The sequence below is a fragment of the Schistocerca nitens genome, chromosome 11, assembly GCF_023898315.1.
Source record: "Schistocerca nitens isolate TAMUIC-IGC-003100 chromosome 11, iqSchNite1.1, whole genome shotgun sequence".
Taxonomy (NCBI): domain Eukaryota; kingdom Metazoa; phylum Arthropoda; class Insecta; order Orthoptera; family Acrididae; genus Schistocerca; species Schistocerca nitens.
Window position 1 is genome coordinate 102,458,731 of NC_064624.1, and position 18,285 is coordinate 102,477,015.

At 43.7% G+C, this 18,285-nt stretch overlaps 1 protein-coding gene across 1 annotated transcript in view; it reads left to right on the plus strand.

The window, feature by feature from the left end:
- Nucleotides 1–18,285, plus strand: part of LOC126213176 (uncharacterized) — a 207,369-nt gene that overhangs the window by 162,040 nt on the left and 27,044 nt on the right. The window contains exon 6 of the mRNA XM_049940804.1: nucleotides 2,419–4,720. Within this exon, the coding sequence (XP_049796761.1) occupies nucleotides 2,419–4,720 (2,302 nt within the window). The remainder of the gene's footprint in view (nucleotides 1–2,418; nucleotides 4,721–18,285) is intronic.

Sequence of the window (18,285 nt, forward strand, 5' to 3'; positions counted from 1 at the left end):
GGTGAATGATTGATGAACAGTCTCATTGTTAAAAATCCATGCATTATTGTAAAGTGGAAACTTTCTATTGTTGTGTCGAGTGGGAAGTTATTGTAGCCATAATTGTCGACGCGCTCCGTAGCTAACAGCATTGAGACAACTTCTGTACAAGTTTGTCGAGTTTCTCGTGCAAGGTTATAAAATAACGACAGTTTTTGTGAAACTGTGTACTGTATGGGGTGATTGTGGACAATGCCAAGAACGTATAAGAGTAGGAGATGTGCTGCAGTACGGTGTAATTATGACCCAGAACTTTTAGAGAAAGCTGTTTGTGATATTCAGAGTGGTAAATTATCGTACAGAAAAGCTCATGATTTGTATAGTATACCTAAATCAACCCTACAAAATAAAGTGCAGGAAGCACATAAAAAAAAAAAGGGGGAGGACAGCCAGTGCGAAATAAAGAAGAAGAAGAAATGTTGAAGCAAGGTATCTTGAGGGCTGCACATTGGGGATTTCTCTTCACTAAATTGGATATTAGAAGATATTTAGTTAAAGGCTACCTTGATAAATCTGGCCGAAAAGAGAAGAAATTTCGTAATAATTTGCCAGGAGAAGAATGGGTGCATTTATTCCTCAAACAACAGTCGGAAGATCTTTCCGTTCACTTAAGCGAAAATATTAAACGAGCTCGTGCAGAAGTGAACAAAGAGGCTGTTAAGATGTTTTTCTCCAATATCAAGGCAAAGCTGGAAAATCTCCCACCTAGCAACATGATCAACGCGAAAAATGTCACCAAAATCAAATAAAAAGCATGTAGAATTTTAAAAAAGGCAGTAACTGCCCGAAGTCACCCTCTATATACTGTAACTTCGGACAGAGATTTAAAAAACACATGTGTCCGAAATCACCCTAATCCATAGGGTGACTTCAGACACTTTATTTAACTGCCTCAGATAAATATACCTACACATACACTTTCTGGTTCTGGGATATTTTATTTGTTACACATATATCCTACCACTTCCATAGAAATCTATTTAATCTAACAATATATACGAAAGTTACAATCAAGATAACGACAAAACCGTCCGAAATCACCCCGTTTGACGGTATGACTAAAGGGTGTTATGCAACTTCTACAAGGAAGAGCATCAGTTTTAGTGACAGGTTTGAGTGATCCTCAGATTTGAAGACAGATGACAAACATTCTGTGAAAGGCCACTTAAAAAGTTTCAAGAATTAATGTTAAGTGAGGGATCTAGGAATTTGCTACAGCTCTGCACATTTCATCTCTGTAGAGACCACAAGTATGTGGTCAGAATAGTTACAGTGCTCCCGGAGATGCACGAGCAGCTGTTGTTCCAATTCTTCATATATAAATGGATATGTGTAGGTATATATACATGTTAATATAATAGAGGGAAACATTCCACGTGGGAAAAATAACCCATTAGTTCATCCCTATGAAATCCCCAAACCACCTTCCCTACTCTCTGGCTCCTATCCTTGTAACCGCCCCCGGTGTAAAACCTGTCCCATGCACCCTCCCACCACCACCTACTCCAGTCCTGTAACCCGGAAGGTGTACACGATCAAAGGCAGAGCCACGTGTGAAAGCACCCACGTGATTTACCAACTGACCTGCCTACACTGTGAAGCTTTCTATGTGGGAATGACCAGCAACAAACTGTCCATTCGCATGAATGGACACAAGCAGACAGTGTTTGTCGGTAATGAGGATCACCCTGTGGCTAAACATGCCTCGGTGCACGGCCAGCACATCTTGGCACAGTGTTACACCGTCCGGGTTATCTGGATACTTCCCACTAATACCAACCTATCCGAACTCCGGAGATAGTAACTTGCTCTTCAATATATCCTCTCTTCCCGTTACCCACCACGCCTCAATCTCCGCTAATTTCAAGTTGCCGCCACTCATACCTCACCTGTCATTCAACAACATCTTTGCCTCTGCACTTCCGCCCCGACTGACATCTCTGCCCAAACTCTTTGTCTTTAAATATGTCTGCTTGTGTCTGTATATGTGTGGATGGATATGTGTGTGTGTGCGAGTGTATACCCGTCCTTCTTTCCCCCAAGGTAAGTCTTTCCGCTCCCGGGATTGGAATGACTCCTTACCCTCGCCCTTAAAACCCACATCCTTTCGTCTTTCCCTCTCCTTCCCTCTTTCCTGATGAGACAACAGTTTGTTGCGAAAGCTTGAATTTTGTGTGTATGTTTGTGTTTGTTTGTGTGTTTATTGACCTGCCAGCGCTTTCGTTTGGTAAGTCACATCCTTTTAGGTATATATACATGGTATCACAGGAAGTACCTTCTGCATTGCTCTGTGGATGTACATGTAGTCACCGTTCATTTCGTGCTCTCATCTCGAGCAATATCTTTTGCACTAACATTCGACGGTTCCTTCTGTTTCAGGGAGTGGCTCGAGAGGACAGTACCGGGCTTGGCTCCGTATTCTGGACCTCAGGCAGAGCTGGGAGACCCGAAGTTAGAAGTGAGTGCAGTCGATGTCGCTCCGGAGCAGAAACACCAGAAGACGAATCGTGCCGAAGAAGAGGGCGAGAAGTGCCCGGTGCTCGCACATCCACCACCTGTACACGTACACGGCCATTTACCGATCGAAGAGGCAGACTTCGGTCGAGCGGTACCTGCGACTGGCGACCGTACCTCTCAGAGCTCTACCGCGCCAAACGCTCTTCACTCCGGTGACGGAGATGCACGAGAAATACAGAATTCTAGTCGAGCAGTCGAACAGCCTATTTCCTCTGCTGACGTGCCACTGACCGATCGACAGGATTACCCCGGAAATGCACAGTCTGCTTCTGTCAGTGGGGCAGCTCGTGAGCCCGACCTCCTAGAAGTACCTGCGGGAGATGGCGGGTCCCACTCGAATGCGACATTTTCGGCTGCAGCCGGTGTGACTCCCACCGGAGTATCACGTCCCGTTCCGTCCGTGTCACCCGAGGTGGGCAGTCGCGACACGGCCGACGACACCTCGCGAGAACAGAGCCTGCCGAATTTTGTGAAAGAGTCACATTCTGATAACCGTGACACACCTCCAGCTGACAACCGAGTTTCTCTCGCCGACAGTCCCACACAGCTTTCCACCGAAGACCCGGCCTCGGTAATTCCGCAGGAGCCTGTCGATAGTGTATCGAATATCACAGTTTTGCTGACATCGTTAGCTGACGGTTGGTACCTCACAAATGCCACAAATTCTGTGCCACACCTGTCGGGCAACAACGAGACGGTAGATCTCGATCGACTGGAAAAGGTCATCTCTGAAAATGGGGCCCTCTTAAACTTTTCTTATGTGGTGGACAGCTCAAATTTACCTCTCCCAGGCTACATAAACAGATCAATTGAAACAGTAGCAAAACTGCATTCGTCAGCAGGTAACGAGTTAGCAAAGTCTAGTGTCGACTCGCCAAACAGTATACTGTCCAGTCAGATGAAATCGACCGGTACGAAATCGCCGGACAGTATCGAGACGTCCGGTCAGATCACAGCTGAAAGCTTTAAACCTCAAAATGTACTTACATCAGACGGTGAGACTCCTATTCAGGAGACGGACAATGAAATTTTGGGGAATCCGCCACACACTGACGGCCCGCACGACAGTGCGAGTAGCTCGGTCGCACCACTGCAGCATCTTTCCACCGAGCCACCCCGGACATCTGCAAACGGTCGGCCGGCAGCCCCTAACACTCTACCCCTGACTCCTTCACAGTGGGACTGGCTGAAGCAGAACGCTATGCGAATTCCAAAAAATCCGTTGAAAAATCCGAAAATGCTAGGCAAAACACTGTTGAAACAACCGCACCGTAAATATGACCCTTTGACTAGAGAACGTTTTGCCGAAGAATACGGGCACCGTGGAACGAAACAGGCGACGCCCGATTCCGAAAGCTTGGGTTTCCCTGACGCTTACAGACAAAAATGGTCAGCTCAGGTAATGTCTTATTCTCATTTACATCCGTCCTCCTACAGTGCGGAAGACCACGGGAAAAGTGTGAAGCTCGATCCGTCACACACTCCCACAAATGGTGTACCGAAGAGTGGCATTTCCAGAAGATCGGTGCACGACAAGAGCTTACGGCCGAAGAGCGACGTCCCGCACGTCACTCCGTCCGGATTCCGTGACGGACCGGACGGCAGCCGGCCACGGAGGACTCTGACGGACAGAGAAACTCGCTCCGGTGAAGCCGACACTCAAATTAGGGGAAACGTATTTGCGAGGGAGGGTCTTCCCGGGGATGTCCGACACGCTTACCCTACATTCGGTTCTCCCTCGCGGACGGGTGAAACGAAAGAGAGGGGACACTCGTCTCCGTCTGAAAACCGGAGGCAACCGGAGGGTACCTTCTTCGGAGTGGCGTCATCTTCGGCCAAAAATCGACTGAAACGTTCCGGCGAGCACGACGAGAGTGCAGTGTGGAACACACTGCTCGCAGACCTCGCAAACTGGCCGGCCAGTGTCGGGATCGCGCCATCCGAGTTGACCCCGCCCGTGTCATTCCTGACGTCGGTAAATGAATCTTACCCTCACACAGTGAGTGGCCCCCCACGCAGGTCGTTCTACTGGTACTTTAAGTTACTGAGGGCTTTTATGCCAGGTGGGAATGTCGCTCGGCGGATAGACTTGTACAAGAAGAAGCTGATTTGGGGACCTCCGATCACTTACGACGAATTCGCACCGCTCAAACCGCTGAATAAGGTATGTATGACTGCTGACATCAGTAGAAAAAGAGAGTGGTATTACAATTAAAAATTAGTTGTTATTGTATTGTTGTAATCATCATTCTGAAGACTGGGAGATTGAATTTAAACATCTCTCAATGCTATTCCCCATGTGCAGTTCTCTCTCTCTCTCTCTCTCTCTCTCTCTCTCTCTCTTTCTTTCTCCCTCCCTCCCCACCCCCCCCGCGCTCCCCCACCCCCACCCTTTCCCCCTCCCTGGAGTTACCTACAGGGTGAGAATTATTGAACTATTTGAAATAAAATCATCATAACTTCTAAACACTTTGTGTATGGATGTTCAGACTGCACGGTGGGCTGCAGGCCATGATGGGAATAAGTACGTCCGTATGCACGGGTCTTGTTGTTGTCGGCCATTGTCATTTGGATGGGTTTGTCAGTAAAAAAATTGGCGCATTTGGGGGAATGAGAATCCACATTTCACATTCAAGAAGTCTCAACGCGTGACTGTGTGGTGTGCAATGTCCAGTCACAGAATATTCGGTGCAATATTCCTCGATGGCATGGAGACTACCACACTATATGTGAAGGTTTTGGAAGGTGATTTTGCTGTGGCGCGCACAGCCACACAAACACAACCGTCGGCTACCGCGGCAGAGTTAATCGGCGCCTGCAATTTAGTGCCGGCATGTTCCACCAGTCGCACTAGAGGTGTTCCCGCCAAACATTCGATCGGCCGCAAACTACGCACGAGCACGAGCCTTTTTCTGGCGCGGATGGTCACACTGCGATATCACTACCACCAGTCAGGGATTGCCGACAGCCGCCAGTCGTCTCTCCGGGATCAGCGGAGGAAGACTGGAGCCGCCATGTTAAATAGCCGGAAGAAAGGGAAACGGGCGTCTTCTGACCTGCCGCGGACTGCCGCCCGGAAGATACTTCGACGCAGCCGGAACGGCCAGGTTGCGCGTCTTCACTACGCCGGCCATCGACTCCGGACTCTGCGCCCGTCTACTTCCTCGGCATCCGCCCGAAAGCGTCGAGAGAAAACCCGACTGAGGAATGTAAATTCAGTTCAGTTGCTAATATTTCAAATCAATAAGGTGGCATATTCTTTGGCTCGTTATAAAATTTTAGTAGGAGAAGAAGCCTTTTGTTATCGAAGAAAGTTTATCTTTTTGTAAAATTAAGCGGTGACGTTGCTCCACCAAAAAAAATTTTTGTTTGCACATGGGTGTTAATCTGTGGATATAACAGATTTCATTTCCATTATCCAAAGTGAGCTTTTTTGGAGAAGATGCAGTTTGTGCGAGACGGAACTCGAACCCATTGAAGCAGGAGAGTGTTTGATGTCCCGGAGGAACATTCTCGGGGACCGCATTCTGGCTCCGGAGTACCCAGAGGTCACTGGCGTGGGCCTCAGTTGGCCGTCATATTCTCCATAACTGAAAAGATTTGGCTTCTTTCTGTGGGGCTATATTAAAGACAAGAGATACGGTAATAACCCCCAAAACACTGCTGAAATGAAAACAGCCATCCAGGATGTCCAGACAGCACTGATGTTCCGACACTTCAGTGGGTCGTGCAGAATTTCACTATTCATCTGCGCCACATCGCCAGCGGTGCAGACGTATCGAACGAGTCGTAACTAAATCTGAATATCTGTAGTGGCATTTACATGTCGAATAAAGTGTGGCAGGGTGTATACGACCCGTAACAACCGGGAGATCCGGGAAAACCCCGAGAATTTTTTCGGCCGGGAGAAAACTGGGAAAAACCTGGGAATTTTATAGAATTCCAGGAATTTTTCATTGTCTTAGTCTACAGTTATTTTTTTTTTAACTTCGACTAGTAAGAACCAATTCTCCAACAAAGGATATTACTGTATCTCGCTACTGCAGAATAATAATGCAGCAGCAAAACATGAACGAGACAAAAAAGAAGAAAATAAACCTTAAGTTGCAAAGGAAATGCACCATATACAACAGCAAAACGCAGTGCTCATACAAGCATCTGCCGAAGCAAAATCTGTCAAAGGCTTTAGAAAGACTATGCAATGCTTCCTAACAACAAATTGCCTCCAATGAGCGTGACGTCACAGCTGTTTATATCAGATTCGTTTGAGTGGTTGCGAGCGAGCTCGTGGGCACGCGCAGTTGAGTCACCTCCCGCTTCTGGCTACAGAAATGTGGCAGTATAAGCAAAAGCGGCAAGCAGCCAGATGCTATCCGCAAAAATTGTACTGGTATGCCTAAGCTTCCAGATTCACATATGTGCAACAGGCCCGGAAGTAGGGGGTGGGGACAAACTGGGCAGCAATTTCAGGGAGGAAAAAGACCTTGTTCCATAAAGTGCCTAGTATCCAGCGCACGTTGGTCTATCGATTATTCATATAATTTTGAAACGCATCCCTGTTGGTTTTTGAATATATTTGTACAAATTCTAAGTTGATTTCTGAAGGAATCGTATGTTGATTTTTTAATACACGCATAGTGTACGTGACGTCTATGCCAGGGGAATCCCCATCACATCTAGAAATAAACTTTTCTGCAGACAAAAGGGGATGGGGCTGTACGAGCTGAGCAGAATAAAGCCGTACTTGTGAATGCCAATCGTTGTTTATGTGGTTGACTGGGTCTGCAAATGATCAGTGTTACTAGTGACATAGATTTAGACTATCAGAGTGGAAATAAACGACTAACAGGAACAACAGGTAGCAAAGATTACGTATTATCTTCTCCGTTTATCCGAGAAGATGAAATTTTGACAGAAAATTTTTGACCAGACCGCTACACTGGGAAGGGCCAGTTATACGGGCCCTGGTTAGCCAGCCACTAAAGTTCTGTTCTGGGAGTAGTGCGGAAAACACGTTGTACGAACATGTAATAAAGCCTAGCCGGAGAATAAATGCGGGATAACTAAACTGGTAGAAGCGGACCTCGGGGAAGATCAGTTTGGATTCCATAGAAATGTTGGAACACGTGAGGCAATGCTAACCTTACAACTTATCTTAGAAGAAAGATTAAGAAAAGGCAAACCTACGTTTCTAGCATTTGTAGACTTATAGAAAGCTTTTGACAATGTTAACTGGAATACTCTCTTTCAAATTCTGAAGGTGAAAGGGGTAAAATACAGGGAGCGAAAGGCTATTTACAAATTGTACAGAAACCAGATGGCAGTTATAAGAGTCGAGGGGCATGAAAGGGAAGCAGTGGTTGGGAAAGGAGTGAGACACGGTTGTAGCCTCTCCCCGATGTTATTCAATCTGTATATTGAGCAAGCAGTAAAGGAAACAAAAGAAAAATTCGGATAGGCATTATAATTCATGGAGAAGAAGTAAAAACTTTGAGGTTCGCCGATGACATTGTAATTCTGTCAGATACAGCAAAAGACTTGGAAGAGCAGTTGAACGGAATGGACAGTGTCTTGAAAGGAGGATATAAGATGAACATCAACAAAAGCAAAACGAGGATAATGGAATGTAGTCAAATTAAATCGGGTGATGCTGAGGGAATTAGATTAGGAAATGAGACACTTAAAGTAGTAAAGGAGTTTTGCTATTTGGGGAGCAGAATAACTGATGATGGTCGAAGTAGAGAGGATATAAAATGTAGACTGGCAATGGCAAGGAAATCGTTTCTGAAGAAGAGAAATTTGTTAACATCGAGTATAGATTTAAGTGTCAGGAAGTCGTTTCTGAAAGTATTTGTATGGAGTGTAGCCATGTATGGAAGTGAAACATGGACGATAACTAGTTTGGACAAGAAGAGAATAGAAGCTTTCGAAATGTGGTGCTACAGAAGAATGCTGAAGATAAGGTGGGTAGATCACGTAACTAATGAGGAGGTATTGAATTGGATTGGGGAGAAGAGAAGTTTGTGGCACAACTTGACTAGAAGAAGGGATCGGTTGGTAGGACATGTTTTGAGGCATCAAGGGATCACAAATTTAGCATTGTAGGGTAGTGTGGAGGGTAAAAATCGTAGAGGGAGACCAAGAGATGAATACACTAAGCAGATTCAGAAGGATGTAGGTTGCAGTAGGTACTGGGAGATGAAGAAGCTTGCACAGGATAGAGTAGCATGGAGAGCTGCATCAAACCAGTCTCAGGACTGAAGACCACAACAACAACAACAACAACTAAACCGGTTATTGTGGCAGGGTTAGTGAAGTTAACCGAGGGAATAGGTTTTGACACCAGAAGGAATAGTTGTAGAATTAATTATGACAAGATTGTTAGAATGAGGAAGGCGAAGAAACGGGGACTCACACAAACTATGGAAGAATGTGATGATTCCAAATTTGTATACAAATTTCGTACTACCACTTTTCGATCTCATGCTTCTGAAGCTAGAGAGTATGAATAAAATGTGAAACTGTTTCTTCCTAACGTAAAACGTTTGGCTTGTAGTAGGTCCAATAGGCATTTGATAATGGTATTTCGTGAATTATATTCTGTCGTGTTATAAAAATGGCCATTTGTGCCAAAACAGTCGTTTATTTGGTATGTGTAACAATTGCAGCAATATTAAGCAGGCCTATTTCGTTTTATCTAGTAGCCAATGACAAAATATAGGTAATCCGATTGAGAAATCATACCAGTCGTGGGTACTATTTGTATTAACAGCTTTTCTAGTATTAAACAATGACATTTTTATTTTTTCGTGTAGCAAAACGTTGATGAACTTTGATAAGGTAATAGATTCTTTCCCAGAAAGAAAAATACGCAATATAAAGCAGTGCCAAGATAAAAGAGAAAATAATTCTAGGACTTAAGGATTGAAGAAATGTGTACTGTCTTACTTGTCTTTACTGGTTTTATGTATCCTATATTTAATTTTACGGAACACAAAACAGCTGTTACTAGCTAAAGACTGGAAATTGGCTGCAGAGTTCTTGTTCTGCCGGTTACAAATAATTCCATCCAGTATGAATTGCAAGGGTTTTTATAAAACGGGGGGGGGGGGGGGGGGGGGGACTGGTAGCAGGAGAGGCAGAACCTATATGTTTTATGCATCAGACTCTTCAGAGAGATGTGCGCTACGAAACGAAGACATTTTTGAAAAGTCGATTTTTTACATTTTTGGTGTCCTACCTCAAACACTCGAGGGAGGGGAAGCACCACTATCTAATATTTCCCCGGTTCGGGAATATCATAGATCTGGACCTGATGCACAGAGCAGTCTGAGTTGTAGTGGGGAGGTGGGTAGTCTCCACATGACACTTGTTTACGTTTAGTGATTTTACTTCATCTTCGTTTATTGCCCTCATGTCAAATGAAAACAAAACGGATTTCTGTGGCAGGGAGCTATCAAGTGAATTAAAATACATTAGCATAATTACAGAAGGCTAAAATATGTTATTAGTTTCAGATTTTATTTTACTTCCACCTTTCTGGCAGTCAAGCATTAATCACCTTGCAGAACAAAGAAGCTATTTTTGTCGCTTTGTTGAAGAAATTTGACTTTTATTAATCTTTTCTGCTGAGGCAGTGTGTTTAATTCCACACTATTGGCTAGTTTCAACTGTTCGCTGCATTTCAAGTGCACGTTTTCATCTTCTAGCATGTATGGCATTATGCCATAATAAAGAACCAAACATGAGGTAATGCATTTTAGTATGTTTCACAAAACTCCCCTGCTCTTGGAGTATCCTCTAATGTCTTGTTTCTTTTGTGGCATAACGTAAGATCTTTTAATGTTTTACACGTACAAACGTACAGGCGTCGTGTGTCATTGTAGCTGTGCAAGCGCGGTCACGCATTTTACCTGGTGCTCTCTGGCAACTGCTAAAGCGAACCTATTTCTAACAGGCCACAGAAAAACATTCTGAATGGTTGTTTGAAAAGCGTTACTTTCAAAGTAAACTTCCTTTTCCGCAAGTTGAACTCAGTGCTCAAATGTACGATGGCTCTCTTAAATCACAGAGCGTTTGACTCTCATTCTAAAATCATCTCTTTGAGAATGACCATTTAGAATAATTTCGAGTCCAGAAGACCATTGTTTAAAATTTTACTGGCACATTTGTGAGATGTATAAAGTGTAACATGCGCAAAAAATATCAGCATTGTGTATGAAAGCTTAGGTTCTCTTGCAGCTTATTAATCTTAGAGACCAATATTATACGTCAAAGCTTTTCTTCTCTTGTAGCAACACTATGTATATTAATTTAAACCATTACCTTTTCTATTTGTGTGTTCACGCTACTTAACAGTTACGTTGTTATTGGCTGACTACATCACGTGTCCTATGCTCTAAATATCCGCTGTCATCGGCTGGCGAGATCGCTTGACGTGAGCTACGACTGGCTTACACCCCTGTTCATGTAGCTGCACATCAGACATCTTTCTAATACGTGTTTTTTTTCCCCTGAGTTTCGTTTTCTAAAATGCCGGGAAATTCTTCACCGGTGTACAAAAACCACAACCATTGAAAGGGTTGATAAGTTTTACAGTTCCGTGGAAACGTATACTGTTACTTAACACAGAAAAAGTGTATTTTCATCCAGGAGAAAGTGAATTTTCACCTGGGAAATCTGGGGAAAATCCGGGAATTTTTTTTTCCTCGTCCACGTATACACCCTGTCCGGGCATGCCACAGTTTGTAACTAATTTATGTTTTTTTCCATATAGTTCAGTAATTGTCACCTAAGATTTTTACCCCATACTCTTTTTCATTTATCCAGTTAACTGTTCCTTGACCTGTCCTATCAACCTGTTTCTTCATGTAGTGAAGCTGCACTGTAAAGCTCTTTACTTCACAATTCATTTTGGTGTCTCTTCTCTTCATTAGTTACCTATTCTTTCAATTTATCTAATGAAGAGGTGCATCTATATCTATATACATGTGCTGCAGCCACTTACGGTGCACGGTGGAGGGTCTAATAGCACTACTAGTCATTTCCTTTGCCGGCCGCTGTGGCCGAGCGGTTCTAGGTGCTTTAGTCTGGAACCGCACGACCGCTACGATCACAGGTTCGAATCCTGCCTCCGGCATGGATGTGTGTGATGTCCTTAGGTTAGTTATGTTTAAGTAGTTCTAAGTTCTAGGGGACTGATGACCTCAGATGTTGAGTCTCATAGTGCTCAGAGCCATTTGAACCATTTTTTTCATTTCCTTTCCTGTTCCATTCACAAACCGAGTGAAGGGAAAATGACTATCTATATGCCTCTGTACAAGCCCGAAGTTCTCTCGTTTTTGTGGTCTTTACGCAAAATGTACAGAGACGGCAGTAGAATCATTTTGCAGTTGTCTTCAGATGTTGGTTCTCTAAATTTTCTCAATAGTGTTTCGCAGAAAGAATGTCGTCTTTCTGCCAGGGATTCCCATTTGAGTTCACAGAGCATCTCTGTAACACTTGCACGGCAATTGAACCTACGGGTAACAGATGTAGCAGAGCACCTCCGAATTGCTTCGATATCTTCCTTTAATCCGACCAGGTGGAGACCCCAAACACCTGAGGGGTGCTCGAGAATGGGTCACACTAACGTTTTGTATACGCAGTCTCCCTTATGTCGACCCCACGATCCCAAAATTCTCCCAACAAACCCGAGTCGAAGGTACCGAATGGAACTGAGGGGAGCAGAGCTTTACAGTACATCTTGACTATATGATCAAATAGGTTGCCTCTAAAGGTCAGTTTACTACAGTCTGATTAAAACTACTTTTAGTTGATACTTAACATGTCAGAGGTGTCTTCCTCCAATCAGAGTGCTCGACATCACGTCCGAACTGTTTGCCGTTGACAAACTGCCACAAAAAATGGTCAGTTTACTTCTAAATTCTCGCCTGGCATTTTTTCTTGCTGTGTTTGGATCCTGAATCCTAGGGTCTGACCATTTTATTTCGCATTTACCATAGAAATTCTTCCAATCCATATGTAGCATACAGCAAACCAGTGCTTAACAGTATTGGTTAAAAACAGTCTTGGCTGCAATTTTAGTCTTTTTAATTTTCAATTACGCGTTTCACCTTATTTAGGCATCTTCAGGTTATCTACATGAAAAACTGAGAACAAATACATCTATTTAAGAATACAGTTTGGAGGTCTTCTGTAGTGCAGTGGTTAAGTCACTGTTTAAGATGCAGAAGGTTGTAGATTAGAATTCTGCCAAGTGATAATTTTTTTTCTTATTTTTAAATCTTTATGAAAATGACTCTGATTATTATGAGGGTAATCCCAAAAGTAAGGTCTCCTATTTTTTATAAGTATATAGACCTGTTTATTTCTACAATGGTTTACATCAGTTTACAGCTTGAACATTTAGCTATTTTCTGACATAATCACCATTTCTGTCGATGCATTTTTGTAGACGCCCATGTCATACCAGCTCGCCACCACGCTGTTCAGAAAGTTACGAACCTCTCCTTTCACCTCGTTGTCGGAGCTGAATCACTTTCTGGCCAAATGTTCTTTTAACCTAGGGAACAGGTGATAGTCACTGGGCACCAAGTAAGGACTATGGGGTGGGTGGGTGATCATCTTCCACTGAAATTGCTGTAGGAGAGCGACGGTTTGCCGAGCAATGTGTGGGCGAGCATTGTCACGGAGAATGTGTACGCCCTTGCTCAACATTCCTCTTCTCCGGTTCTGAATTGCCCGTTTGAGTGTTTTCAGAGTCTCACAGTACCTGTCAGTGTTAACTGTGGTCCCAGCGATACAGCTCCGTATTATACAAACAGCATTTCAGCACTTGTGACGTGAACTGCCTTGTTTGCGTATCACCTTTAACTGAACAGTAGCTGGTGTGGCAACATTGCAGTGCCAAGTGATAAATGTCAACTATAAAGTAATTTTAAATGGATTATAATAAGGAGCTATTCAACTGAATTGGGAGGAAGAGAGATTTATGGTAGAATTTGACTAAAACCAGAGCTCAGTTGGTAGAACACATCCTGTCATCAAGGAATTGCCACTTTGTTAAAGAAGGATTTTTTTGGGTGGGGGGGGGGGGATTGGAACAGGGAATAGTATCTATGCTTTATAGAACTAGAAAAGGCATATGACCGGGTTCCTAGGAGGAAGTTATTGTCTGTTCTACGAGATTATGGAATAGGAGGCAAACTTCTGCAAGCAACTAAAGGTCTTGTAGCAAAGCTAATGCAGTGAGCGCTCAGCTACGATCTACTCTCTTCTGCAAGGAGGAAGTCAGTACCGAGACTAAGTTATCTGTGCACCGTTCAATCTTTCGACCATCTTTGTTGTATGGGAGCGAAAGCTGGGTGGATTCAGGTTGCCTTATCAATAAGGTTGAGGTTACGGATATGAAAGTAGCTAGGATGATTGCAGGTACTAGTAGATGGGAACAATGGCAGGAGGGTGTCCACAATGAGGAAATCAAAGAAAAACTGAGAATGAACTCTATAGCTGTAGCAGTCAGGGCGAGCAGGCTTAGATGGTGGGGTCATGTTACATCCATGGGAGAAGCAAGGTTACCAAAGAGACTCATGGGTTCAGCAGTAGAGGGTAGGAGGAGTCGGGGCAGACCAAGGAGAAGGTACCTGGATTCGGTTAAGAATGATTTTGAAGTAATGGGCTTAACATCAGAAGAGGCACGAATGTTAGCACTGAATAGGTGATCATGGAGGAATTTTATAAGGGAGACTATGCTCCAGACTGAACACTGAAAGGCATAATCAGTCTTAAATGATGATGATGATAGGGGGGGGGGGGGGGAGGTAGGGATGAGACCTAGGCTTCGATACAGTAAGCAGGTTGCAGTAGTTATGGAAAGATCAAGAGGCTGGCTCAGAGCAGAGCTCTGCACCAGACAAGTCTTCTTACTGAAGGCAACAACAACAACACTACCACCACTACTATTACTACTACCACCCCCTCAAATCTTCAGCATACTTCTGTATCGCCACATTTTGAAAGCCGCTATTTTCTTCTCCTACGTAGTGATAATCATGTGCATATCACTCCAGACAAGTACTCTCAGAAAAGTCTCATTAATACGCATTTTTTATTTGATGTTATATTTCTCTTTTTCAGGACATGTGTTCCTACTATTGCCAAACTCCATTTAATGTCCTATCAACTTTAGACTCTCAGCTATTATTCTGCCCACGTAGCAAAACTTGTCTACTACTTTTTGCATTGAATTCCATAATGTAATTCCCTCAGAAGTGCCTAATTTAATTCAATATCTTCTATTACACTTGATTTACTTTTATTGAAGTTCTTATAGCCTGCTTGGAGGATATAAAATGTAGACTGGCAATGGCAAGGAAAGCGTTTCTGAAGACGAGAAATTTGCTAACATTGAGTATAGATTTAAGTGTCAGGAAGTCGTTTCTGAAAGTATTTGTATGGAGTGTAGCCACGCATGGAAGTGAAATGTGGACGATAAATAGTTTAAACAAGAAGAGAATAGAAGCTTTCGAAATGTGGTGCTACAGAAGAATGCTGAAGATTAGATGGGTAGATCACATAACTAATGAGGAGGTATTGAATAGGATTGGGGAGAAGAGAAGTTTGTGGCACAACTTGACTAGAAGAAGGGATCGGTTGGTAGGACATGTTGTGAGACATAGAGGAATCACCAATTTGGTATTGGAGGGCAGCGTGGAGGGTATAAATCGTAGAGGGAGACCAAGAGATGAATACACTAAGGAGATTCAGAAGGATGTAGGCTGCAGTAGGTACTGGGAGATGAAGCTTGCACAGGATAGAGTAGCATGGAGAGCTGCATCAAACCAGTCTCAGGACTGAAGACCACAACAACAACAACATAGCCTGCTTTTGAGGCACCACTTATTCTATTCAAATGATCTTCAGGAGTTCTCTGACAGACTTAATGTCATCCACAAACTTTAAATCTATCAATGGTTGGTAGCATGTTCTCCTTTTTGAATTCTTTCCATCCTAGATTTCTGTTGCTGTAATAATTAGGTTCGTGCTATACTGATCTGCGAAGATGTCTTTTTTGTGTTCGTACTCGATAGAACCCCAATTGCCAGAGCACTACTCTGAGAGAAGGCCACACTGTAAAGCCGAGCCTATGTAAGAAGGTCACTGACTTTTGCAGGGGTGCACCGGCTTCACGTGCCAGTTTGTAAACATTTCTATAGTGAGACATGTCTGTACCATTATAGGAGACTGTTGTTTTCATGTTCAGCTGTTTTGCACTTAGCAGTCGAAAGCCGGCAACAGTGCTGCTGGCTCTCGGTGATCTTCTCAGAACAATACTACTTTACAGGTGACCTGCACATTCCCGGAATCCTACACACGTCATTCATTTGCATTGCCTACTGCTGTTTTGGATTTCAGTGTATTCATTTCACATCACATCACTTTGTATCATTGTCGGTTATGGTGGTGATTGTGTGTGTGTGTGCATGTACATTTAATACCAAATTGTAATACAGTAGCATGATTAGTGCCAATTTAATGCAAATAGTGATTAAAAATTGAGATTTTGTTTTTATTGAGAAATTATGGTTCAGTATTTTTTAAGTGAAATTTGTATTTCTTAATAAATGTGGAATTTTAAAGAAATAAAAAATAAGGTAGGCTGCTGGCAACATTTGAAAAACTGATTTTACAACTGCAATCCTATTATGTTACAGATTTACCTATTGGTGAACATGTTAATAAGCCAAGAAACGCTTTGTACTCGAGAGTGCTTGGAAATTGGGTAATCTACAAAGGCAATTTTTTTAGTTTTTTTTGGAAATTGTGCCATTCTCTGCCCGAAGACGTATATCCAGGCACTGAAATTCAAATCCCGTGTCGTCTGAAGGACTTTGGGGAAAGACAGAAATTTAAATAAAATTTTATGCATGCCCTCGTTATTAGTCTTCAGTCTGGAGACTGGTTTGATGCAGCTCTCCATGCTACTCTATCCTGTGCAAGGTTCTTCATCTCCCAGTACCTACTGCAACCTACAGCCTTCTGAATCTGCTTAGTGTATTCATGTCTTGGTCTCCTACAATTTTCCTCCCTGCTCTTCAATACTAAATTTGTGAGCTCTTGATCCCTCAGAATGTTTCCTATCAACCACTTCCTTCTTTTAGTCAAATTTCAGCACAAATTTCTCGTCTCCCGAAGTTTATTCAGTACCTCCTCAGTATTTACTTGACCTACCCATCTGATCTTCAGCATTCTTCTGTAGCATCACTTTTCAAAAGATTCTATTCTCTTCCTGTCTCAGTTGCTTATCATCAACATTTCACTTCATACAAGGCTACACTTCCTAACACTTAAATTTATATTGGATGTTAACAAATTCCCCTTTTACAGAAATGATTTTCTTGGTATAGCCTGCCTATATTTTACAGGGTGGAATCCAAAATACTCAGGACTGGTGCTGCCATCTGGAAAGTAGTAGTAGATCTTTGCACCGCCAGGTGGCGAGAGCTGCATATCTGACGAGTCAGTGTGCGAAGTGGCATTCAGCTGGGAGGACGTGTCGCGTGTCCACAGTAATTTCCATAACACTCTGTGTTTGGCGTGTGGCGATTTTACGGTGGATCCGCGAACAGAACAGCGTATGTGTATCAAACTCTGTGTGAATCTCAGGAAAATGATTCAACAAGTGTTTGGGGCAGAGCATGAGCGGTACGCGTGTGTTTGAATGGCAAGCTCGGTTCAGGGCCAGCCGTACAGATGTTGAAAATGGTGCTCACATTGGATGGCCCGTTAGCCGTACAACGCCAGACATCGTTGCCAAACTTCAACAATCGGTTCGTGCGGATCGACATTAACCGTTCGAGACCTTGCAGATGAAGTGAGTATCGGTTATGGGACTCGTTAATGAAAGTTGACTCACAACTTGGGCACGGATCGTGTCGCCGCAAAATTTGTGCCGAGGATCTCGACTGCCGATCAGAAGGCACAGCGTGTTGAAGTGTGCACGGACTTTTGGCAGAGTGCATCCGATGGTCCGACCTTCTTGTCACGGGTTATCATTGGCGATGAGAGCTGGATTTACAGTTATGACCCAGAGACAAAGTAACAGTTGACCCAGTGGAAAAGCCCGGGCTCTCCGAGACCCAAAAAATCGAGACAGATGAAGAGCAAAGTTAAGAGCACGATCATCGTTTTCTTTGATACCGAGGGATTGTGCACAAAGAATTCGTCCCACCCAACCAAACAGTGAATTCTGTGTACTACTGTAACGTTTTGCAACGGCTCCGTGGAAACGTGTGGTGGCCGTGGCCCAAACTTCGACATCGAGGGAACTGGCTGCTGCATCACGACGATGCGCCCTGTCACACGTTTTTGCTCACCAGGACCTTTTTGGTAAAATATGACATGGCAGTTGTACCCCACCCACCGTACTCGCCAGATTTGACCCTTGCGACTTTGCGCTATTCCCAAAACTGAAACTCGAATCGAAAGGCCCTCGGTTCGACACTCCAGAGAGGATTCGAGAAGCATCGCTGGCGGTGATAAACACCCTCAAAGAACGTGACTTCCAGAAAACGTTTGACCAGTGGCAGAAGTGCTGGGACCGGTGTGTATTTGCAGATGGGAACTACTTCGAGGATGGTGGTGACCATTAGTCCAAATGTAAGGTTTTCAACAGATGGCAGCACCAGTCTTGAAAATTTTGGATAGCGTCTTGTATATCCTCTCTAA